Source organism: Cyphellophora europaea (assembly GCF_000365145.1).
Source record: "Cyphellophora europaea CBS 101466 unplaced genomic scaffold supercont1.17, whole genome shotgun sequence".
NCBI classification, from domain to species: Eukaryota; Fungi; Ascomycota; class Eurotiomycetes; order Chaetothyriales; family Cyphellophoraceae; genus Cyphellophora; species Cyphellophora europaea.
In genome coordinates, this window is record NW_008481805.1 from 110,456 (window position 1) to 134,078 (window position 23,623).

General features: G+C 53.5%; 11 protein-coding genes across 11 annotated transcripts; 7 read left to right on the forward strand and 4 right to left on the reverse strand.

Moving 5' to 3' along the window:
- Positions 1–846: 846 nt before the first annotated feature.
- On the forward strand, positions 847–2,029 carry HMPREF1541_11131 (uncharacterized protein; the record flags this gene model as incomplete). Its single annotated transcript, XM_008715800.1, has 2 exons — positions 847–1,089; positions 1,160–2,029. 2 exons carry the CDS (start codon positions 847–849, stop codon positions 2,027–2,029), a joined length of 1,113 nt encoding a protein of 370 aa, XP_008714022.1.
- Positions 2,030–2,394: 365 nt separating this feature from the next.
- On the reverse strand, positions 2,395–3,906 carry HMPREF1541_11132 (uncharacterized protein; the record flags this gene model as incomplete). Its single annotated transcript, XM_008715801.1, has 1 exon — positions 2,395–3,906. One exon carries the CDS (start codon positions 3,904–3,906, stop codon positions 2,395–2,397), a length of 1,512 nt encoding a protein of 503 aa, XP_008714023.1.
- Positions 3,907–4,874: 968 nt separating this feature from the next.
- HMPREF1541_11133 (uncharacterized protein) lies at positions 4,875–6,611 on the forward strand (the record flags this gene model as incomplete). The annotated part of the gene is made up of 1 exon (XM_008715802.1): positions 4,875–6,611. One exon carries the CDS (start codon positions 4,875–4,877, stop codon positions 6,609–6,611), a length of 1,737 nt encoding a protein of 578 aa, XP_008714024.1.
- Positions 6,612–7,727: 1,116 nt separating this feature from the next.
- HMPREF1541_11134 (uncharacterized protein) lies at positions 7,728–8,998 on the reverse strand (the record flags this gene model as incomplete). Its single annotated transcript, XM_008715803.1, has 2 exons — positions 7,728–8,499; positions 8,550–8,998. The coding sequence occupies 2 exons, from the start codon at positions 8,996–8,998 to the stop codon at positions 7,728–7,730; spliced, it is 1,221 nt and encodes a 406-aa protein (XP_008714025.1).
- Positions 8,999–10,095: 1,097 nt separating this feature from the next.
- Positions 10,096–10,752, forward strand: HMPREF1541_11135 (uncharacterized protein; the record flags this gene model as incomplete). Its single annotated transcript, XM_008715804.1, has 1 exon — positions 10,096–10,752. One exon carries the CDS (start codon positions 10,096–10,098, stop codon positions 10,750–10,752), a length of 657 nt encoding a protein of 218 aa, XP_008714026.1.
- A 687-nt stretch (positions 10,753–11,439) lies between these two features.
- On the reverse strand, positions 11,440–11,837 carry HMPREF1541_11136 (uncharacterized protein; the record flags this gene model as incomplete). Its single annotated transcript, XM_008715805.1, has 2 exons — positions 11,440–11,569; positions 11,617–11,837. The coding sequence occupies 2 exons, from the start codon at positions 11,835–11,837 to the stop codon at positions 11,440–11,442; spliced, it is 351 nt and encodes a 116-aa protein (XP_008714027.1).
- A 1,367-nt stretch (positions 11,838–13,204) lies between these two features.
- Positions 13,205–14,155, forward strand: HMPREF1541_11137 (uncharacterized protein; the record flags this gene model as incomplete). Its single annotated transcript, XM_008715806.1, has 1 exon — positions 13,205–14,155. One exon carries the CDS (start codon positions 13,205–13,207, stop codon positions 14,153–14,155), a length of 951 nt encoding a protein of 316 aa, XP_008714028.1.
- A 498-nt stretch (positions 14,156–14,653) lies between these two features.
- On the forward strand, positions 14,654–14,954 carry HMPREF1541_11138 (uncharacterized protein; the record flags this gene model as incomplete). Its single annotated transcript, XM_008715807.1, has 3 exons — positions 14,654–14,668; positions 14,712–14,821; positions 14,867–14,954. 3 exons carry the CDS (start codon positions 14,654–14,656, stop codon positions 14,952–14,954), a joined length of 213 nt encoding a protein of 70 aa, XP_008714029.1.
- Positions 14,955–15,190: 236 nt separating this feature from the next.
- Positions 15,191–15,736, reverse strand: HMPREF1541_11139 (uncharacterized protein; the record flags this gene model as incomplete). The annotated part of the gene is made up of 1 exon (XM_008715808.1): positions 15,191–15,736. One exon carries the CDS (start codon positions 15,734–15,736, stop codon positions 15,191–15,193), a length of 546 nt encoding a protein of 181 aa, XP_008714030.1.
- Positions 15,737–16,457: 721 nt separating this feature from the next.
- Positions 16,458–18,760, forward strand: HMPREF1541_11140 (uncharacterized protein; the record flags this gene model as incomplete). The annotated part of the gene is made up of 2 exons (XM_008715809.1): positions 16,458–16,996; positions 17,041–18,760. The coding sequence occupies 2 exons, from the start codon at positions 16,458–16,460 to the stop codon at positions 18,758–18,760; spliced, it is 2,259 nt and encodes a 752-aa protein (XP_008714031.1).
- Positions 18,761–20,923: 2,163 nt separating this feature from the next.
- On the forward strand, positions 20,924–23,230 carry HMPREF1541_11141 (uncharacterized protein; the record flags this gene model as incomplete). Its single annotated transcript, XM_008715810.1, has 11 exons — positions 20,924–21,067; positions 21,112–21,488; positions 21,532–21,683; positions 21,733–21,837; positions 21,880–22,260; positions 22,304–22,461; positions 22,508–22,602; positions 22,648–22,781; positions 22,827–22,886; positions 22,937–23,029; positions 23,076–23,230. The coding sequence occupies 11 exons, from the start codon at positions 20,924–20,926 to the stop codon at positions 23,228–23,230; spliced, it is 1,854 nt and encodes a 617-aa protein (XP_008714032.1).
- Between the last annotated feature and the right edge of the window lie 393 nt (positions 23,231–23,623).

Here is a 23,623-nt window from a genome sequence, read left to right on the forward strand (position 1 = left end):
GTAGCTCTCGTTGCAGCACGAATATCTCAACGATCTTGAGCAAAGGACAAGTATTTGGCGGGACGCGCGGTGTCCCATTGCCGGAAAGATTGCGCCAGTGGCTGACACGGGGGTCGTGCAGGGGAGGACGATGGACCCACGTTTAGAGTAGCTGTAGCCTCACTGGCGGGTAGGGTTGCGGCTAAAATGGAGAGCTGGAGGAGCTGGTTAACATTGCGTCTGACCGACCGAGTCGCAAGCGAACCCGACAACCCAGGGCTAGGACTTCTTGGGTGTCCTTCACCTCACACAGGAGTGGAAAGCCAATACGTGCAGAGCCCTTGGCAGGGGGCCATGGAGGAGCGACTGGCAAGGACGCCGGAGTAAGCAACGACCAGTCACTTGGCACCCATGAGAAATCATCAGTAATTACGGTACGCAACGATACTGCGGCTGCCGCGATACCGGGAGATTGCGCGGCCTCAAGCTTGGCTCGCGCACGCAAACCGCCAACCACTGACCCAACCCTGGTGTGCCCGGGGTCTTGGCGGCTAAGCGATGCAGCAGCGGTCGCCCTTCTGTTCGGATCGGCTGCCGGTACCCTTGGCCGCTGCCGTCAGATGAGATTGGAATTTCTTGCCTACAACGTGCCTTTCATGATCATCTTCACCCCGCGTCCTTGTGTGCAACTCACGGATCGCATACAGGTCGAGCCGGAATATCTGGTCTCTGTCACAAGTTCAATTCTGCGATCCGGGGTGACCACTTTCTTCATTAAACGCGCGGCACATGCCCGAGTGACGGAACGAGCCTCAGCTGGATAGAACCACTGATTTTCCAGCCTTCTACGCAGATCTGCGCCCATCGATGGCAACAAGATTGTCATCGTCGTATCACGACGACTCCGAAATCAATACCAACTTCGACGTCGATGACAGGGAGCAAGCCGGTCTACTCGCCCAAGACGTTGAAAAAGGCCAAGAAGCCATCACCCCTCCTTCACAGCATCACGAAGACACGGTCTCGACAAACAAGAAACTCGTGTACCTTTTTGGATACTTCCTCTGCAATATCGGCCTCACTCTCTACAACAAAGCCATCCTCGGATCGGTATGTCTTGCTCTACCCTTCGTGTCGGTCCCCCGTCTTCTTCACCAGCTAACCATATCCCCACCTCCAGTTCAAGTTCCCATGGCTACTCACAGCCCTCCACGCCGGGTGCTCCTCCATAGGATGCAGCGTCATGCTCCAGCTCGGCTACTTCCATGCGACTAAGCTTACGCGACGCGAGAACCTGGCCCTCTTCGCCTTCTCCTTACTCTTCACCATCAACATCGCAATCTCCAATGTCTCTCTCGCCATGGTGTCGGTACCTTTTCACCAGGTGGTTCGCGCCACGACGCCCCTCTTCACGACCTTGCTCTTCCGCATAATGTTTAATCGCACCTTCAATACCGCAACCTACCTATCTCTCCTCCCGATTGTTCTCGGAGTCACTCTTGCTGTCTATGGCGACGACTTCCGCTACACCGATATGGGCTTCATCCTGACCTTCCTGGGCGTCATTCTTGCCGCCTTCAAGACCATAGTGACGAATCGAATGATGACCGGCTCGCTAGCGCTGTCCTTTTGGGAAATCCTGCTCCGTATGTCACCTCTGGCATTCGTCCAATCTATCATGTATGCATACTTCACGGGAGAGTTAAACGCCTTCAACATTTTCCTACGCACCGAACTTTTCGCCGAACACTCTCCAGTCCATACCACACCGTTAGGCTTTATGTGCGTCATGTTGGGCAATGGCTTCCTCGCCTTTGCGCTCAATGTCAGCAGCTTCTCCACGAACAAGGTCGCTGGTGCGTTGACCATGACTGTTTGCGCGAATATCAAGCAGTGTCTGACAATTGTCCTGGGTATCTTGCTGTTCAACGTGCGGCTCAATGTGATGAACATGCTGGGCATCGTTGTCACTGTCGCTGGCGGCATTCTGTACTCGTTCGTCGAACTGGACAGCAAAAAGAAGAAAGCGCTGCAACAGCCCAAGCGGTGAAGTTGCCACAAGGGGAGAAGACCCGATAGCTGACGGGCTTTGACGGCTTATCATGTGATGACCTTTTTAGCGATCAGCGTTTTCGTATCGAAGCATTTTAGACTGTATTATAAGCATTAGTTGGGAACCGGGTCTGGACATCTGGGTATGCGTCGGCGTGGGTATGCATACAGTTAGAGATACGAATCAGAGATGCAGCAAGAAGCATAGACATGTGCAGCATGTGAAGAATACTACGATGCTATGCATCAGAATCACAACCACATACAACTTGTTTTGATGTCCTGATGCGGGTAAGTCATTATACTTCTTACACTAGCTAGTGCTGTGGAATAATTGCCGACAGCTGGCTCTCGCCCCGTTTGTCAAGCATACTTCCTCCTCAGCCGCTCCTCATACTGCTGACACAGGCCATCCTCCCATTTGATCCAACCCATCGTCTTCTCTCGGTACGTCCACGCGCCAGCCAGTGGCTCTCGAAACTTGCCGTCGCTCGCCACACCGCGCTGACGCAGCAAGGCCAACAATTCTTTCTGGTAGGGCCAGAACCAATTGCGCGGCCACCACAGCTCACGATAGCCCTTTTTACCGGTGAAGTGTAGCACCGGCGCCACTGTCTTGGTGACCGTGTTGGTCGCCAGAGGCAGGGTGGTCCAGGACTTTAGCGCCTCGGGCAGGGAGGCCCAGATGCTTGAGCTATCGCCTGTGCGAGCGAGGGCCGTCAGAGGTGAGAGACCGGCCAGATCGCTGGGTAGTTTGAAGTAGTGGGCCGGGTTGATGGACTTGGCTGAGGAGGAGACGTAGCGGTTCGACAGATTGTGCTGGACCCACGTCATGTAGTCCTCGTAGAAGGCGATGGTTTGCCAGATATCGGAGCTGAAATCCAGTCCAATAAAGTACTCGCTGCGCTTATCATCTGAGAGCTCAGGGATTTCCTTCTCGTCTTCGGGCGGTGGCTGTCCTTCTTCCACGGGTGGTGAAGGTGGATGCAGGAAGGCTTCAGCGTCGGTGATATTCAAGCCACGAGCACGGTCATATTCTAGCTGGACAAGGCGTCGTGCGTAAGATTGATCAGCCCACACATTTGCGAAGTAAAATTGGTCAGAATCAGTGGTGTGGTGATCATGAATCTTCTGCAGAGTGGCAGCAAAGACGTCACGAATCTCGCGGGCAGGTCCCATGATGGTACCAGAGTTGAGCCAGCGTGCGCGATTGTGCTCGGTGATGCCGTGGTCGGTGTCGGGGCCGAAGGATCGCTCGTCCATCCAAGAATTCGGAACGGCCCAGCAGGCTGCTCGGCGACCGTCGCCTGGCCAGCAGAGTTTGTCCGGGCCAAAGAGCACAGTGTCTTTGATGTTGTACTTGGACAGTGCAGCATGTCCATAAAGCTTGGCGTTATGTTGTTGAGCGTAGTCGACAACATCGTAGTAACGCTTGATCATGAGTGACGGCGGAAGCTGGAACCACGCGTCGAACCCGTCCATCATAAAGACGAGCTCGTCTTGTTGCTCTTCCGGCAGAGCTTCGACATAGTCGAGGACACCTTCCACCTTTGCGAGATGCTGGACGTAATCGTCGGCATCCTCAGCTCCGCCCCAATTGATCAAGACCGGAGCGGGATAGCCGAGAATGGCGGCGGAGGTCAATAATTGACACAGGTGATGATTTGTACTCGTTGCCGGCACGAGTATGTGAAGACGTTTGGGGTCATGTTTAGGTCGTGAGCTCGAGAAGGGTGTCCCTGATGTGATTTTGCTTTGAATAGCCTTGGGGTCGATGGGGGCATAGAAGATATGGCTGAGAACGGCGAGTGCAAGGAAGAAGGCAAGAATAGTCAAAACCCTCGTCAGCCGCCGTTGCGGGAGTGCCAGCATCATCTCAGCGGTCTGTCGGTGTGAACAGAGGTCATCTTTTGATTCCTCGGATGACTCAGTCACGAAGGTTTGATGAATGTTGTCGAGGAGCGTGGTGTTCAATGCTCAGGGTCCAATTCGAAAAAAGGCTTGGCTCGGCCGGGCAAGAGGTCGTGTGTACGGGAGTAGGTGGGGGCTGGTGGCTGCTCGTGGCTGCTCGTGTCTGGTGGGACAGTCCCCAAGGTTTCTAAGGTTTGATGGGCTGAGATCGCATCAGCCAAGTGGCCTTGTCAACGGACGGATGTTTGACAGATGGGGCAGCTGGGCAAGGGAAAAGGGGCTGCCAAAGATACGTTCAGGTGGAGAGAGGCTCCAGGCTGACAGAACGTTGACGACAAGGATGCTTAGCTGCCCCCAGCAAAAATTGGCCCGAACGACCAAAGAACCCCTTATCTCTAGCTGCGTTGCTTTTGAGAGCGATACCTTTTCCCTACCGGTCTGATCAGAGTGCAGTCACGTTTCGAATCGCATTGCACCGGGCATAAACCTTGTTGTTCCCCTTGAGACCTGTAAAAGTCTGCTTTCGCGAGCCGGTCGCAGCAACGTTGCGACCGGGTTCGCCGGATAGCGCAGGAGCGTTCGCGGTGGAGCCCTCCAAATACACGATACGCGACATTACAAGTACTTGGCATCCGCCGGAAAGCCCCTGCCGAGTGACTTGGTCGCGACAATTGATCCAAGACGAGACTTGTCATCTCCGTCCGTGCTGACCACATCTCCGCCCGGCCGTCTACCTTTGTCCATTATTGTACAACAACGCGTCTCTGCCTCTTTCCGTGGACAGTCATTCGTATATTTGCGTTCAGCACCGGTCGGCTGCCACGGGCGACAAATTTTGTGACCGTCCGGCGTTTTTCACCACAGAGTCACCGGACTAGAGCGGCTGGTGTTGCCTGGTCGCCTTGTCCTTCTCTGGACCCTACAATGTGGTGATGTCAAACTTCAACAGCTGGATAGACAGCGTCCGCGGCTCCGTTGGCCTGAAAGAATGGGGTTACGACCGGTTGAACCAGTCCGAGGAAGCCCCTCAGCAATCCACCGCTCGCCGGAAATTTCTGAAGGTCGCCCTGGGACTCGTTGTCTTCTGGGTCGTACTACTTGCCATTGCTACTCCTTACTCGAGCGACATTGTCGACTTGCTGCTTTCCCATAATGACACCAATTCGTCTTACTTTCATCTTCTAATACCCGCAAATGAAGGCAGAGCGGATTTCTGCAAGACGCTATTCTCAGCTGCCGCTCTTGACTATCCTACCCCTCGGATCATCAATTGGGGCAAAGAGAACAAGGATCCCGATATTGCATATGGAGGTGCTCATATCGCCAAAATTGAAGGGGTCTTGGGATTCCTCCGTCAGCTAGGTCCGCTATCTGACAATGAGCTTGTCTTGGTTGTTGATGGCTACGATACCTGGTTCCAATTGCGACCCTCAGTCCTTATTGACCGCTATCATGCCATGAATGATCGCGCCAATGCCCGCATCGCTTCGAGGCTGGGCTCCGAAGCCATGCGCTCGGTCGACAAGCCAATTCGCCAGACCATTGTTTTCGCCGCCCAAAAACGCTGCTGGCCAGCCACGCATGACGATCCCGAATGCTACGCTGTTCCCGAATCAGATCTGCCCTCCAATGTGTACGGCTCCTCCACCGACCGTGACTCTGGGGACCAAGAAGCACCTTTCGCCAAGTACCGCCAAAGATATCTCAATTCCGGCACCATTATGGGCCCTGTCAGTGACCTAAAACTTGTCTTTGAGGCCGCTCTTGAGAAAGCCAAGGCTCAATCTGCTGAAACTGGTTCTGACCAAGGCGCCTTCGCAGCCGTCTTTGGCGAACAGGAGTATCAGCGCGAAGTGATCCGGTCACGCCATCTGACCGACTGGCAGAAATTCAAGGCCAAGCTCTTCACCGACGACAGAGACAAGATTCTTGCCGATCATCCTACTCACAAGCAGATGGAGCACCTCGACGGTGCACCACGCGAGTTCGGTATTGGCCTTGATTATCGAGGCGAGCTTTCACTGCCTACCGTCTTCTCAGAAGACGATGCTGTCTGGCTCAAATATTCGTCCGCAGTTTCCTTACGGGAAGCCGCCCGAAAAGCTGGCGTTCCAGCTCCTGACCCTCCAAGGGTGCCACACTTGGCGGAAGACATCAAGCGCTCGACTCCGCCCTTTTGGACCGCCGATTACACCGGCAGAGTTCCTGTCCCGGACAGAGAGTGGTCGGAAGTCAGCCTCTTCACCAATCTTTGGACCGGCATCAGTCCCGTCACCGTGCATCACAACGCGCACGCCCAAGGCCTGAAGTCCCGGATCAGGACGACCTGGTCCGACACCTGGTTCTTTCCTTACCTACGAGAAATGCTCAAGTCAAAGGCTATTGGCTATCGTGCGCCGGTCGCAGTCTCGCGTGAGCAGGAGTGGTGGGGACCCATCGACGAACGTGGCGGCATCAGGATAGAGATTGGCAGCTTGCCCGGCGATTGGGCGCCTTGGGAGGATGATAATGTCTGCGGCGCCACGGACATCGCGAACGAGGTGTTCCGAGACAACAGAGGCCCGTGGCAGAACCCAATCTACTATCTCAGCTGGGATAACGATGAACAAAAGGACCAAATCGAAGCATTGATCAAAATGGAGAGTGGGGAAAAGGACCTCCAAGAGTAAGCCTGGTGGAGGATAGCATTGTATATTATAAACACCAGAGGCATACGCGGCGTTGGATATAGCTAACAGGCACATTGTCGTTGTAGGCGCTGCGCCAACATGGACAGTCAGCATAAATCCGTATCACATCAACGACAGCTTTCCTCTGCAGCAACGATCTACGTTCCGCCTCGTATATTCCGGATCTTCTCTTCCGACTGACAGCGCCACAACCGGCTGTGGAGGAATGTTTGCGTAAGCAAGTGAAAGGTTTCGGAATGTGTGACGATATGCAATGCAACACCTTGAGTACGAGGACCTTGGTGTGAAATTAGACGGTACACGACCATGAACATCGAGGAGACGTACGGGCGCAGGACATGTTGAGGTCGACGACTTAGAGTTGAACGACGCGTGCACGAATGTGGCAGGGGTAGCCGAAGTGCAGCCTCACCACTTCGCACCCAGCCTTGTGCCGGAGAGCCTCTTCATACTTCATGTAGATATGTTTCTCTTTTCGTAGGCTATCAACGAAGGGAAAGTATCGCTCAACAGTGATATTGATGTATTGACCCACAGGTCCCATCCGTCACAGACAACACACTGCGTGAATGATTATGGTGAACTCACCGAGATCGCACCAGTATAAGCTGCGTCTATATTCATGCGTTCTATGGCAATGTCCATGTTTCTGTATCTGATATTTGACGATCTGAACATGTCTCGTCCACCCGGCCAGATGCACCTCCTGCAAAACTCCATCGGTCTCCGAAGCGAAAAGCTCTCCTAGTGCGAGTACCACCTTTGGCTGGCACGAGCTTGATTCGAGTGTGGCGTGGCAAGCTCTTCATAGAATTGATTGCGGCGACCGGCGGGTACGGGGAGCAAACATATGCTGAGCATCCCGAGCAAGATCCCTCTACCTTGCGATAAACAACTTTGGTTGCTGTTGCCGCCATTCGATATGACGAGACTGGCCCTTCCTGAGCGGTCGTTCATGGGACACGAGGTGCGGGACTTTCAACCCATTTTTGCGACTCAGAGTGTCCCATGGCAAAATGCTGGCCATGATCCAACAATGCCGCCTGCGACCCGAAGACGTCGATTTGATGTTCAGCCTCATGTGTGTGATTCACCTCACGCTGGAGCATAGTACCCGGATCCAAATCTCTCTCGACACGTGCCCACGACGTCTCCAATGTTCCCCATACCAGCCTCCCTCGCAAAATCCCTCCAGCCCCAGTCCTTTTCCAGCCCAGTACCTCGTCTCACAAAGTCGTGCATATGCCTCGCCGGACCCTGCACAAATTCTGGATGATTCTGCTCCAGGTACAAGGCAATCGCCTGACCCTCCAGCACCGCCCGCCGCAATGGCCACCACTGCTTATACCTCGCCACCTTGGCATACCACATGCCTAGCAGCAGCAGAGCCTTCGGATCTCGCTGGCCAAGTGCTCGGCCAAAATCGCCCTCCACGTACGCGATGAACGTCAGGAAATGTAGAAACGTCCGCCTGGTGACCTCCAAGCTCATCAATTCTCCGATGACGCCAGCCGCGCGCTTGTACGGATGCATATCCCAGAGTTCCTTGAAGCCCTCCATGATGGGCGCCTCGCCAAGGGCAGAGGCCACCATGGCGACTTGTTCATCGGCGAGTGACGAGAAGCAGGAATCTGGCCGTAGCGGGTTCGCAACGCGCCAGACCTCTTTCTTGCCATCAGAGATCTTCAGCCAGTCGAGATCGAGTGGGCCCGGCGGTTTGAGCGGCCATACTTCTTGTGGAGTTTCGCCTTCGATGCAGAAGAAGGCAATGCACCCTAGCATCACGGCACTGCCCCAGAGGGCGTCGCGCTCGTCGCTATTCATTGGAGAGTGTAGCTGGCGGAGCTGCGTATTGAATATGACGGTCCTGGCGTGGTCAGTATGGCATGCACGACGCTCAAGATGCTGCTGTCATACCCCTGATACCAGTGGTAGGCCTCCGCTTCCGTCTGCTTACTTGGCTCCTCCAATCTGACATCCTCGAAGAAGCGATCTTGCATCAGCGTCAGTGTGAGCGTGAGGTGCATCAAGACACTGTGTTCCTTCGCCAGACGTGGTATTTCCCTTTGATAAAGAAATTGGCTTGAGGTAGAACCAATGGAGAAGACCGTGCGGTTCTTGAAACGCTCTAGAGTCTGCCAGTCGTCCGTGTCGAACTCGGCATCTTCTGTCGACTGAGATTCGCTTGTTGCTGGGTCAGGCGAAGTGACAAAGCTCAGCACTTGCTCGTTCAAGCTGGTGTTGACGGGAACATGGATGCTGAAAGTGCTCTCCATCGACGGCTCGAGCTCAGGCTTGCCATCATCTGCAAGGGATTTGCTGTCAGCGGGGATCCTGGCGATGTCTGGTCCATGAATATCCAGCATGGACTACCCTCAGCATGCCACCTGGGGGCATTATCTCCGGGCTAGCGGTGTGCTCCTCCTCAGGCTAGGAACGTACAGCTACATGACACCCCAAACGTCAGGCATCGCTTGCAAGTGGGCTTTCCTTCGTCACACTGACCTTATTAGTTTCGGCCGAAGATGGTGCATATGTAATTATCCTCACCTTGACGCGCCGGAGTTTACAGTTTCCACATCCCCTCCTCGATTTCGTATGGGGCTTTCGCTTGCGGATTGTTTTCGTGGTACCCACAGACTGTGTTCTCGTGACTGTCACGGAGGGCATGCTTATTCGGTTACTCGAAAAAAGATCTGGTATTCTGGCAGAAGGAACAGTACGAAAGAGGGTAAGGCGGGAAAGGACTGAGATGTAGTCGTCAGGGTGGGGACTTTCTGCGAGCCGTCTCCGTACAATCCCTGTCAGATGCTTACTCATCCACCTTGCGCCTGTCTTGGCCATTCGGAGAGCGGAGTCGCAGTAGAGTACATGTACACAGACTAAGGAGCTTCCGCTGGCGGTTCCGCTCGTGGACCCCACTGATTCCCTTTGGATCCTTGTGTACAAATCCAACGATTCTCCGCCCAGTCCTCATATCGATAGAGTGTGAGTACGAACCGCCTGATAGTGCTTCGAGAGCCAAGTACTCAAAACTGCACTACCTCGCTGTACCTACTCTACCTCATATGCTCATTGTGTCGATACGTTCACCCTTCTCTTCGACAGAGGACTTGATTTTTATGCTCGCCCTCACCCGGCTTGCTGATACGGTGAAATACCATACCGAACCATGACGGCCAGGAGCTCGATCTGTTGCCAAAACATTCTTGGCTTGTCTAGCACAATGAAACTGTCAAGACGTCGTGATGTCGACTAGCGGCTATCGGAGCTGCCAACTTGAGTGAAAGGGAGACTCAGCGGTGCTGCCTCGTAAGAGCCATCTGTAGACATGTCCGCTCACAGTTCATACCTCATTCTCTCGTTCAAAGGCGCTGCGGAAATCAAGTATCCAATAAATCTAGCATTACCGACAAGTCCAATCTACCACCAATATTAAGGCTCGAATTGCCGGGGTCTCACCATGAAAGAGATCGACACCCCCAACGTCACCCTAGGCAGCCTAGTCGTCCGTGTCCTCACCGTACACTGCGGACTCGACATCCCCTTCACACTCTCGAGCCAAAGCCCGTTCACCTGGCTCGCGCCATTCATTCCTGGCGGCGAGGTCGTCGGCCGTGTGCACGCTACAGGACCCGACACCACTTCCCTCTCCATTGGCCAACTCGTGCTTGTAGACTCCTCTGTTTGCGCCACTACGACCCGGACGTTCAGCTGCTTTGGGACATGTCTGACGGGCCCTCGCCATCCTCCAAGAAGTTCATGGCCGACAACCGGCCGACTGCTGGCTTCGCCGAATATGCGCAGGGTGCCACTCGAGAATGCGTGCGCGCTTCACGAAGACGTGCTGTGCCGTCAGATGGGACATTCGATTCTGGGGCTGGTCTATCAGCTTGTGCAGCTCATCACATACGGAGGCATGCGCGGCCTATGTTTACACGCCGGTGAGACAATCATTGTGGCACTCGCGACAGGCGCACGCTCTGGAGCAGGCGTGGGTGTGGCATTGGCGATGGGCGCCAAAGTCGTTACTACGGGCCGAAATGAGGAGGCACTGTGGAAGCTGCAGGCAAGGTTTCCTGGGGGCAGGGTGGGTGTGCGTGGCGCCCATGGTGGGTGACGTGAACCGAGACACGGCAATGCTCCAAAGCTTCGGCGTGGTCGATGCCTACCTGGACATTAGTCCGGTGCATGCGAATGAGAGCACGCATTTCACCAGCTGCTTCAACGCCTTGCATCCGTATCGAAGAGCCAGTCTGATGGGGGTGGTGAGCAACACCATCGCGGTCCCGTACATCACAGCGATGTTCAAGAATCTGACAATTCGCGGACAGTTCATGTATGACAGAGGGAGAGGATGTGCGAGGACCGATCAAATTGGCCGAAAGTCGTGTGTTGAAGCTGGGTAAGGAAGCTGGCTGTGAAGTTGTAGGAACTTTCAATCTAGACCAAGTTGAGAAGGCTTTTGAAAGCGCAGAGAAGAACAGGGGCGTGGGTAAGCTGGTTGTGCTTACGCCATGAGAAGTGTTAGTGGGTTGATAATGATCACCATGGTCTGAATACTGATACTAGGAGCTGGTATCCAACGAATGCTGTCATTTGTCGCTCAATAATCATTTCAAAAGCCTGGACTTGACACCACTGAAAGAGCTGTTTGGAGGTTGTGAAGCTGATCAGGGCAACTCATCCGCAAGTCACACCGCTCGCGGAATTGCCAGCACCTGCACCTGCACCAGCTGCGTTGTTTGCAGCTCCGTTGTTGGCAGCATTGCTCGTGCTACTCGCGCTACCAGCACCAGCACCGGCATCAGCAGCGGAGCATTGGTCTGAGGACGTCAATAAAGATCATGCCCAAGCTTGTGGAAGCCATACCTTTCTGAGCCTGACAATCGGCGACACTCAATGTCTGATCACCACCGTTCGCCAGGTTGGCACAACTGCTTTGAGTTAGAAATCAAAGAGAGCCAGAACCGGGCGCAAGTACCGATTGAATTGCTGGTCGCAAGAACGTTGCAGGGCAGCTCCAATATTCACAAAGGTGTCCTGACCGACTTGGAAGGGGCGATTGGCATTGCCAGAATCTTCAATTGGAGTAGCTGCTTCGCCGCCAAGTGCGCCGGTGAAAGGCTGCAAGTTGTTCTGGCGGCGGATGGGAGTCGAGAGGACGAGGAGAGGAAGGAGAGCGAGAATGATCCTGGTATGCATTGTGAGAGTTGCTGGAAAGTGACAAGACAGTGAACGGAGACAAGATTGAATAGAAGAGCGAAGGTCCAGCCTCGCGTAATGAGCGTGATGTAGGGAGAAGGTATCTGAATCGCTATCCGGAAAGGCACTCCATTTATACTGATGGTCAATGCAGACATCGAGGAGGCTTTGCCGCTCAGACCCAAGGCTGCGGCTCAGCAACGTTTGGCATGCCTGTCAAGATTTGAGCTTAGATCAATTCGAGAGCGAAAGGAACAGGTCGTGACGGGTTGGAGCTCGAAGCGAGCTAACTTGAGACGCCTGCAGTCTGAGCCCCAACAGCGAAGTTCGGTTTCCCGATTGCCGACGTGGAACACCAACTTAGTAATTAGATTAGATGCGTTAAGGAAACGCAGTGTTAGAAAGGAGACGCTGCTAGGCGATCTGAAACGTCGTCAGTGAACTGTAACGACTTTGCGCAGCACGATCCTGGTTGCGCAGGGTTCTTGGAGGAGCTTTTGCTTCGCGTAAGACGATATTAGCATAAGTTCGTCCAAAGACGCATTTCGAGATGAACTACGGCATCAATCCCCCACACGTCGGATTCGTCTTAGAATTAGCCAATTTGCTAGGTTCAGCAGGACGTGTCCCTCGGTTCGAAACGTCCTGCTGGGACACGGGGTTGCGGGTTTGAGCCATCGCTTCAACCACCACAACGTCGTCATAATTTTTCGAATCCAGGCTGTAGCCCGCGAGATTGCAGAATCGTTCCGCATGGCTAGACCATCGGCTTCAGAGGTGGGAGTCGTAACGCAGCGCGAAGTGCTCGGCATGAGCGATTCCGTAGTATGATATTTCCAAGCCAAATGCGCAGATGGCGACTTAGGTCGCAATTGCTAAACTAGAGTTACCAGTTCGTTGTGAGGAATCACAACGACAATGTCCCTAATACAGGAGAGTTTGCTGCGATGCTTCGTACGAGACCGCAGATAGACAAACAGCTCGATAATGCTCGAAGCATGATTGGACAAGCACCGGGTCTTGGCAACCGGGAGGGGGGCTTCTTATGCAAGTAGCTTACCTCAACAGACAGCGACTACGCGTTCCGAAACTGTGAAGCGAAAGTCATGTCAAGTGCTCACCTGATCAAGGATCTTGCAAAGTCTATCACGCAATACAGTTCTGATTTCATTCCATCGTCTCCAGGCTGCATGCTGACGATCTGTCCGCCGATGAGACCACCGCGTGTTAATCCTGTGATCAGATCAGCACTTTTCACATCGCAACGTCCTGCGAATCGTGGTTTGTCATTGCCCAGAGCAGAAGCGTTGTCGCGCGCAGCCACAAGGTCCTCGCACGCAAGCCATTTCCATACAGGACGAGCAGCGATGAGCCGACGTGTCCCGATAGAGTCACAGGCTGTTGACGCACCGCTGACATGCTCAGCAACGTTTCTTGTGCTCTCAATCACGGACTCTCCGGGTGCTGTCGACACGATTAAATCCACGCTGGCGGGGATTGACGGTCTGGCCAAGAATGTAGCTATACGGGACCTTAATGCATCCTTTGCTTGCACGACTGGCATAGGCAGCGATGCCTGGGATCGCGTCACTGGACTTCCCAGACCATCGGAGCTGCATAAGTTTCGAGAGGTGAAAGGAAAGCAGCATATAGCGGTGTCAACGCCAGGAGACTTACTGTTCCATATTCGTGCCGAGAGGAGAGATTTGTGCTTTGAATTTGAGCGACAGTTGATGGAGCAATTGGGCGATGCCGTGAAGATGGTAGACGAGACCGTTGGCTTCCGCTACTTCGATGTGAGAGATCTTCTCGGCTTCGTTGATGGCACAGCCAATCCAGTCGGACAAGCAGTGCCGAACTCGGTCGTCATTGCAGGGGAGGACGCCAACGCCATTGGGGGCAGCTATATCGTCGTCCAGAAATACCTCCACGATATCAAAGGCTGGAAAAATCTTCCAGTCGAGAAGCAAGAAGCCATTATTGGCCGGACAAAGCTGGAGAACGTTGAGCTAGACGATGCTCCCGATGATCAACAGAAGGCGCACAAGACGCTTGCCACCATCGAGGATGAGCAAGGCAATGAGCACGACATCTTGCGAGATAACATGCCATTTGGAAATCCTGCGAAAGGAGAGTTCGGCACGTACTTCATCGGGTACTCGCGCAAGCTCTGGGTGACAGAGAAGATGCTGGAGCGCATGTTCATTGGTGATCCGCCGGGTTTGCATGACAGAATCCTGGATTATTCGACTGCAGTGACCGGCACGACGTTCTTTGCACCCTCTGCGAGTATTCTTGCGAATCTGGATCCGAGTTAAGCATCGTCGTTGGACCTCAGGCTCCAGGGAGGTAGCATGAAGAGGCGCCCGTGGTCACATGCCTCGATACGCACAGTGGACACGCGCAAGATGGCAAGCCGACTTTCGCTGGAAGACGACTGAGGCTTTCGTCTTGCTGAGAATAGATGAGGGGGGAGTCATGATCACTCTCTGTTTACACACCAAAAAATTGTTCGGAGTTTCGTATTCCGTGGCCAAGGGTAGCTATCGATAAGACCAACGCATTGCGTCATTGCTTCAAGGCTTGTGACCGGGCAGACACGGCAGAAGCGTGGGATGAATGCAGTCCACACCTAGCCATCTACTTTACCCCGTTCTTGCAATCAAAACTACTTCTTCTGCTTCATACACCTCGTCACACGCTGACAAGTTATCCTCGCAACGGCTCATCCACCACGACTGCTCTTCCGCGCCAGCAACCGGACAAACCGAGCCAGGCAGCATTCATTCAACTTCTCCACTACCCCTCTACGCAACATGCCTCTCTACAACGTACGTGTTGTACTGCTCAATCGAAATAAGCTGATAAAAGCAGGTCACGCTCAAGGAGAACGCCTCCCCCGAGGAGCTCACCAAGGCTAAGGACAAGGCTAAGTCTGATGGTGGTGAGATCAAGCATGAGTTTACCCTCATCAAAGGCTTCACGTAAGTTGTTCGTTTCGATTACCCTGCGCCTCTGACATGTCCCAGGGTAGAGTTCCCAGAAGACAAGGTGGGCGTCCTCCAGACCAACGACCACATCCACGTCGAGCAAGATGGCGAGGTCAAGACCCAGTAAGCAATACGTTGATGATGGGATGCCTCGACGAGCAATGAATGACATCCGTGAGATATGCATGATGAATGGCGAGCATGGATGGCTGCGATGGGCATGGTTTCGGTAAATTTTGACCAGGCTACACGAGGTAGAAATATCAAAGCATGGGACGGTCAGGCAAATGCCATTAGCAACTCTTTCGTTGTTCTATCCGGTCTTCTATATGCAGATGACATGCTCTGGCTGCATGCCTGAAGTTAAAAATCTGTTGTCCTTCCGTTGTACGTCCACTCGCCTCCAGCACCCCATCGCAACGGCTCATTCTTCGGCCCACCAACTTCGCCTGTTTTTGGATTGACATCACCCTCAAATTCGGGCTTCGATCCCCTCCTCATATTGGGATGTAGCTCGTCGCCTTTGCCACGCGCTTCGATCTCCTTTTGCCACGCATCCTTGAAACCTTGACTCGTACTGGCATCCATGTCGCCATTTCGTGCATCTGCCAGCGCTTCGGCTCGAGCTTCGACTGTCTCCTGAGCTTGATCCGCTTCAGCGGGGGTAGAGTCCGGGGACTGGTTGATTTTGGGAGGGGTTCGAGCAGAAGAGAAAGCTCCGGTCGATTGTTTCTGCAGGTTTTCGAAGACTTCTTGATCCTCCTTTGGTAGCTTAGGAGGTGACGGCCCTGAGAATGGATCGGTGAAGTCAATCCGAAGGGAGTTGACAGAGGCAAAGGAGCGGCGGGTGAAGAGGTGTGCGCGTGGAGCTGAGGAGAGCCTCCTGAGGCCGGAGATTCGCAGAGACATGTTTGCTGGCAATCAAGAACTATCGACCAAAGCAACTAGGAGTACGAGAAGGAGGTGTGGTCAACAACGTCAATCGAGAAGGAGAGTCAAAATGTCTTTTGGATCCATCATGGTGACGAAACCGCGGTCGAAATGTTCAGCCTTGTCACCAAACTCAAGGCTGAATCACGCCAAGACATATTGGAATTGCGCGGCGGGGATGACCTCGACCACTTCTATTCCACGTTGACCGTCGTCCAGCTTCGACAAACTTCGGCAAACAATCTGCTCGCTCCGACATATCAGTTGGGAGGATACTGCCAATGGGGTCCTTCTTTGCAGACTTTCTAGGTCTTTACCCGAAGCTTCGCTTACCGCCAGTCCGGGCGGTGATCTTTACCACTGTTCACATGGAATGCTCTGAGCATGATATGGTTGATGCTGAGCACGTTTTTCAGAGTCTGGACCCGCATTCGACCGGCGCCATGCATGGAAATTGTACCAAGCTCTGTGAAGGCCCGTTTAGCGGCACCACCGAAACTTGCTCATGCCAAGGCTAGTGCCTCGACTCTGCATACCCACCCAATCATACCACTGGCATAACGAAGACAGCCTTGCTGCATGGCTTGCAAAGTCTTGGTCATTCAAAGCATAGGTGAGCCATGGACCACTTATACTTAGCCTTGTTCTCTCAGTAGTGTAGCATGTGTCTACCATCTTGGAAGCAGCGACCACCCCCAATATGAGGCTTCTTTCAATCTTCACTTTCGCATCTGCGGCCCTATGGGCGGCTGCTGAAGTCAAGCATGGTACCATTGGGTATGGCATCAACATGTACCATCCCTGGTGCTGCACGGCGTGTTCCGACGTACTCTCGAGCCTCTTCCTGAACTGCACCACGTTCGATGACATGTCACACGAAGGCCACGGGATGAAGAAGCGGATGGCGGGTATGGAAGGGCCTATGGGTACGACTTCGCCGGAATGCTATGCTAGCAGTGATGTGTGGCTCGAGACTTTTAGCTATTGTGTGAAGTCGCATTGCGACGCCGAAGGTGTATCTGAAGACAAGCAAGAGAAGTGCTGGCAGCTCAAAGCAGCTGGTGGTCTTGCAGTTCCAACCCTCAAAGAATCACAACCTCCAAATCCGCCAACAGAGGAGGTCGCCGACGATGCTGAGTGGCTAAATTCGACCATGCTGGCCAATGAAGCGTCTTGGACCTCTGACCGGGGCACCATCATGGAGTTTGAGAAATCAGAGCAGGATCATGTCATGTTCTCGTATGTCGCTCCGCCCGAGTCTGCAATATACTGACCAAACACAGTATCATCATAATGAGTCTCGCAGTCGGCATTCCTGTCTTGGCTGGACTATGGCTCATGGTCAGCGCTTCTCGTCAAAGCACACTCTTCCACAGCATCCGCTCCTACTTCTCGCTGCCAGCACTGTTTGGTTGGAGACACTCCCAGCCTCTACGCTGGGATATCGGCTATGTTCCCAATCGCGCATTGTCCTCTGTTCTCGCCGTCTACATCCTTCTGAACATCGTCTTCAACTGCGTACGCTTCCGAAGTGTCCAACCCAGCACATGGTTCGCCACCCGTGATGCAGAAATAGCAGCATACGTCGGTAATCGAGCCGGAGTCTTGTCATTTGCCAACATGGCACTTGCAATTCTGTTCAGCGCACGCAATAACCCGCTGTTGTACTTCAGTGGTTGGAGTCAGAACACCTTTCTAGCCCTCCATCGCTGGGCTGCTCGTATTGCTATCCTGCAAGCCATTGTCCACTCGATCATCTACACAGCCGACTACGCGCTGTATATGGACGAAAACACTCTCGCTGACGAAGCGAAGAAGCCTTATTGGTGGTGGGGCATCATTGGAACAACGGCCATGGGCTTAATGGCGGGCGCTTCGATATTGCCCCTTCGCAAGTGGGCTTATGAGGTTTTTCTGGTTGTTCACATCGTTCTTGCGATCGTCTCGCTTGTTGGCTGTTGGTACCACATTGACATTCGCTATGAAAAGAACTGGGGATACGAAGTTTGGTTATACCTGGCCTTTGCCTTCTGGGCCTATGACCGCCTCGTGCGTCTGGCAAAACTTGTTTTCTATAGCTTCCTTGGCGGCACCAGCCACGGCCAAGTCGAAGCCGTCCCGGGCACTGACAACATCATCAGCCTGAAGCTCTATCCTGCTCGGTGCTGGCGCGCAGTTCCAGGCCAGCATACATTCGTCTATTTCCCTTCCCTTGGCCGCTTCTGGGAAAATCATCCCTTTACCATCACCGGTTGGGGAATCGATCGATTGTCAGTGGGCTCATCCAACAGCAGCATCGTTGAGACTTCGTCCGCAGAAGAGAAGCACTCAGACAAAGGTACAACTGTCACGACCACGGCCATTCGTCAGCCTCTTCATATCGACAGCTTCTACGTTCGTTTCCTCTTTCGTGCGCATGGTGGCACCACAGCGAAGCTGTACAGGGCGCTTGCCAACCACTCACCACCGACTGTTCTTTCAGAAGGCCCGTATGGAGGGCATAGCCCCGTCACACGGAGTCTGCTCAAGCATGCTGAGCATGTGGTGATCATCACAGGCGGCATCGGCATTACATTTGCAGCGGCGTATGTACAGCAGTTTGCAGAGGAGCGGAAGCATGGGGCTATAGGCAAAGAAGTCGTGCCCAAGTGCCAACGGATGATGCTTGCATGGTCCGTCCGTGAACGCGGACTGCTGGAGTATGCCCGGCGGGAGCTGCTGCCAACCGCTACTGGTGCCGGAAGAGCGGAGGTGGAATATCGCTTTTGGGTTACAGGTGGGAGTCCGCACGCGGAGCCAAAAGCGAACAGCGGTGTGTTTGAAACCGACGGGCAGCGAATGGATATTGCGGCAACACTGGGATCGGCATTGGTCAAGAGGAAGAAAACGCTTGTGATGGTCTGCGGGCCTGGTAGTATGGCTGACGACGTTCGAAGGGAGGTCGTCCGGTGTTCGAAGCAGGGTTACGATGTTGAGCTATCGGAAGAGAGCTTCACATGGTGAGCTTTCAGGAAGTCAAGGTAAGTGTACGAAATGCCAGATCAAACTACAATTTTTCCGTCGGCTTGCTCTGCCAGATTTTGGGTGCTGTAGTCACGAACAAGCTCGAGCCCCGGGGTATCTACACATAGTGTCATCAATGCCACGAGTGCCACTCTTTATAGCTTCTGCTGAGGGCTACGGATGCGTGACTTCGAAACGCATGACGTGAGGGTAAGTGCCGAACTATACACGCGCCGCGCGGGGAAGCTACACAGCATGCCACACTTATACGATGGACTCTATCACCCACCTTCCTGCATGTCCCACACCGAGAAATGCATCCGTTCAAAGGTCGATACAATGCGCTGCGGGCGACACACTCTGTATGTCACCGGCACTTGGCCTCGAAATCATCTGCACTGTGATTCGGAGACGACCAGACTTGAGGCTCCTTTCCAGCTGTCGCCACACATCCCCGGGCAGAGGATCAGCAAGACCACCAACATTGGCATAAGACCAGACACGTGGGAACACAACTGCAGAACTCTGAGTCTCTGTCGCTTGCCTGCCATTGGACCAATCCGAAGCGTCTCGCTCCTAGATTACGTGGGGATTTAGTTTTCCAGAAAAGGTAGTATGTGGCGCAATCTGTGAATCGCTAAGATGTTAGCTGAACGCGTTCTCGATGCCATCCTGCCGCCTGCTTGTTACCGCATTACTGGCTGGAAGTCTTTTCGCCAATCGCAACGACTTTGGCTCTTGCTCACTGATCTCCCCCAGTCACTCGTGGAGGCGACCTGCACACCACTACGGTCGCTGGATACATACACACCTTCCAACTGAGCTGGCCTGATGGATTACTGCACGTTTGGGCTACGACTGCCAGGTGTGTGCCTGGCTGCGTTGCGCTACGTTCGTAGATCTCGGCGATCTCCTCCGTCCTAGGCCTTGCCTCAGAAACCGGTGGTCTGATATTGTGGCCCGCGTCTCGGACCATACAGTAGATTCGGTCGGCATCTCGGCTAGCGGATACAGTTCGCTCTCTACAGACGGTGCTACGCCAGCACCTGGATCAAACGAGAAGCGAAGCAAATACGACAAAGCAATCTGTGTCTTTCTGCGGCTTACCTCTCGAAACCGGGAGGATCCAGCTCCATCACAAGGCGACCCACAGAGTTGTGTGATTCGGTAATCGCCCGGAGCTCCGGAAAAGGTGCATACTCCCCGAGTGAAATGCGCTCACTCCAATGAACCGGCAAAAGAGACCTGTTGGCTGACCACCAGTAAGCAAACCCCCTGGAAAATCAAAACCTAGGAGAGGTGTGGTCTCGGGAAACTCAGTGTTCGCGTTGCTGCTAGATTACTTGGACTCGAAATTCCTGTCATGATTTGTATTACTCAACGAGTACGCGGTCACAGTTACAATAGCGATTTATTCGTGCCGTTCCGATCTGGGCTGCCGAGCTTTCAGGCCATGGGCGCAGCCCAAGTGTGCAGCTGCAGTTCAAGATTCCAGAACATGGACTAGAGACTGAATAGTTCAGATAGCCTGGCAGCAGCACCCTTGCGCTGAATCCACGCGCAACCCTTTGACCGTCGGTTGTAGCGGCATCCGACTGGAATCGTGACAAGGGCGAAATCTCCAGCATAAAGATCGTTGTGCACCCATCCTCCGAGCTCGCTTTACTGAATCAGGGATGCGCCACTTCGATGGAAGACGTCATCGCAATACTTGGTGGAGGTACATGGCGGGTTCATCCCACTACGAACTGCAGCGGGTGGGAAAGGCGGGCATTCGTTACGCCTCAAGATACCAGACCTGGTGTTAGTGGTCCGACCGAATGACGATCTTTTCAGTACTGCCCAGCTAAGCGGTAGCCAAGCACTGCCTACATTTCCGCTACCGGGCTTGGCTGTCAGACAAGCTTGTCCTCATTCGCCTTGACATGGCTCCTTGGTTGCATTATCTGCGGAGCATGTCTATCATCCCCAATATCTATGGAGTACCAGGGACTGGAGATAAGGGATGCTTTGGCAGGGCTATTCAATGAGGAGCCCCCGCAATGTTGACGCGCTGCCGAGCATATAATCCACGCGCCCAGATTTGAGGATAAACGTGTCTTTGCTTTCCGCTAAACAAAATCTTGATAGAGCTTCATTCTGCCTACCAGCGGCACATTCGATATGGCGACAGAGAAAGATCAGACGGCCTTTGCCGACTCGTCTCATGATGAGAAACATGCGCCTGAGATCTCACGCCCCGGATCAGTCGACGCAAGTGGTCGTCGCAAGTCCGTCGCTCTCAACGTCGTTGAGAATCCCCTCAAGGTGAGACTTTCCTCACTTCATATGACATAGCTGAGTATCCCCAGCGTGGCTCTCCTTTGGAGGTCGCTGCGACAGCCCGCGCATTCGCAGAAGCAAACGATATGGCCGAACACGCAAATCTGTTCGCACGTGCCGCGCTTGTTGCACGAAGCCCGGACAGATTCGAAATGGTGACCGAGCTTGATGAGCAGGAACGCGCTGCTCTCGCCTACGAGAGGGATCACAAATGGCACGGTCCCTTCATGCTTTGGTACTCGATCGCGCTCTGCGCCGTGGGAGCCGCTACGCAAGGTTGGGATCAGACTGGATCCAATGGCGCGAATTTGTCGTTCCCTCAAGAATTCGGTATTGATGGCGAAGGAAAAGACGAGTGGATTGTTGGTGTTGTGAACGCCATCATCTTCTTGACTGCTGGGCTCATGTGAGTTTACCAACGAATTGAGTGCATTTCTAACACTTGGTAGCGGCGCCTTCATCGTCGATCCGTTAAACCACTACTTTGGCCGAAGAGGCGAAATCTTCATCACTGCTTGCTGTCTCACTGCTACTCCCATCGGCTCTGCGTTTGCAAAGTCGTGGCAAGGGTTGTTTGCAGCAAGGTTTGTCATGGGAATTGGTACTGTCATGCGCATAGAGGTCAATGTAAGTTGCTGATGCGGTAACAGGTATTGGTGCTAAGAACGCCACTGTTCCAATCTACTCCGCCGAGATGGCACCAGCGAGAGTTCGTGGTGCTTTGGTAATGTTCTGGCAGCTTTGGGTGGTGGCTGGTAAGTATCATCCCGTCAGACGAGACGTTTGCTAATTGTCAGGGATCTTCCTGGGATTTGCGGCCAACGTCATCGTCAAAGACACTGGAGACATTTCCTGGCGTCTCCAGCTTGGCTCGGCTTTTATTCCCTCCTTCATTCTCGGTGTCGGCATCTTCTTCTGCCCCGAATCACCGCGATGGCTCATGAAGCACGGGAAACTTGCCAAAGGGTTTAGATCGATGCAACGTCTACGAGCTCATCCTATCATTGCTGCTAGAGACTTCTACTACTCGTGGGTCATCTACGAGGTGGAACTGCGCGAGGCGCGGGGTGCGGGCTATTTCGCTCGTTTGTGGGACTGCTTTGCCGTCCCTAGAATTCGTCGTTCCAACTATGGTGCATCGACCGTCATGCTTGCACAACAAATGTGTGGTATCAATAGTGAGTTATGCCCGTTTGCGACTTGCCGCGCTGACTGTTGAAGTCATCTCATTCTACAGTTCAACAATTTTCGAGGAAGTCGGCTACACATCTACCCAAGCTTTGTATGCATCCTTGGGCTATGGCGCAATTCAGGTTGTGGCTACAATACCCACCCTGTTCCTGATCGATACCAAGGGTCGAAGGACCCTGACTTTGGCTGTGAGCTGCCGACACGCCCTTTTTGACTAGATTACTGACCGTGTAGACCTTTCCCTTGATGTGTGTCTTTCTCTTGGCTGCCGGTCTTTCCCTTTTGAAGACTGATGGCAGTCGAGGTGAGCAGATTGGGCCCGTCGTTCTGTAAGGTTCTAGATCCTGTCAATACTGCACATACTGACAGACTAGCTTCATTTACCTCTTCACTATCGCCTACTCTTTGGGCGAGGGTCCAGTTGCTTTTCAATATTCTGCCGAGGTCTTCCCTACCATCCAGCGTGAGCAGGGTATGGCGTGGGCTGTGTGCATCAACAACACCTTCGGTAATGCGCCTCTAACATCTGATGATTCTGGCTAACGAAACATAGCTGGTGTCCTCAGTCTCACTTTCCCACGTATGAAGACGGTGATGACTCCAACAGGCGCCTGTAAGCTCTGTCAACCTCCACTGTTACTCACCTAGCTAACTTGGATACAGTCGGCTTTTATGCTGGCCTCAATCTTATCGCCTGGTGCATGATATTCTGCTTCGTTCGCGAGACCAAGCAGCTCACTCTGGAGGAAATTGATCGTCAGTTAATCGTCCCCAAATCAACCCACCCGCTAATTAGTCACAGAGGTATTCTCTGTGCCAACTAAGAGCTTCCTTTCGTACGAGACGAAGGTATGGCTGCCGTACTTCATCAAGCGTCACATCTTCCGTCAAAAGATCGAGAAGCCGCCGCCGATTATCGAGAAGGAGGAGAAGTTCGATGACGTGTACGATGCGTGAGCTCAGATGGGGTAACCGCTGCTAGATATCGCTCAAACGACGCCAGTACTACTCGGAGGGTTTTGAGACTGCAAGGGTATGCCGCATTTGCGTGCAGTGTTCTCATGCACGAGGCCTCCCGGAATGAGCTCTTGGTCGTACGCTGCATCTCCCTGATGCGCTATTTTTGAACCTTGCCCTCAGTAGGGCGAGTTGATACGTTGCCCGACGAGGCTAGAGAATTGACCTTTTAATAAGTCCCATCCGGGCTTTGCTGAGAATGTGAACTCGACTACTTCACCTCCACGAATGTCGGACCAGACTCCCTAGCGCTTGGCCCTGAGAGGATACCAACGATAGAGCTGTTCCTCCCGATCCAAGTCGTTCAGCCAAACACTCTGAACTCCTCCGGAC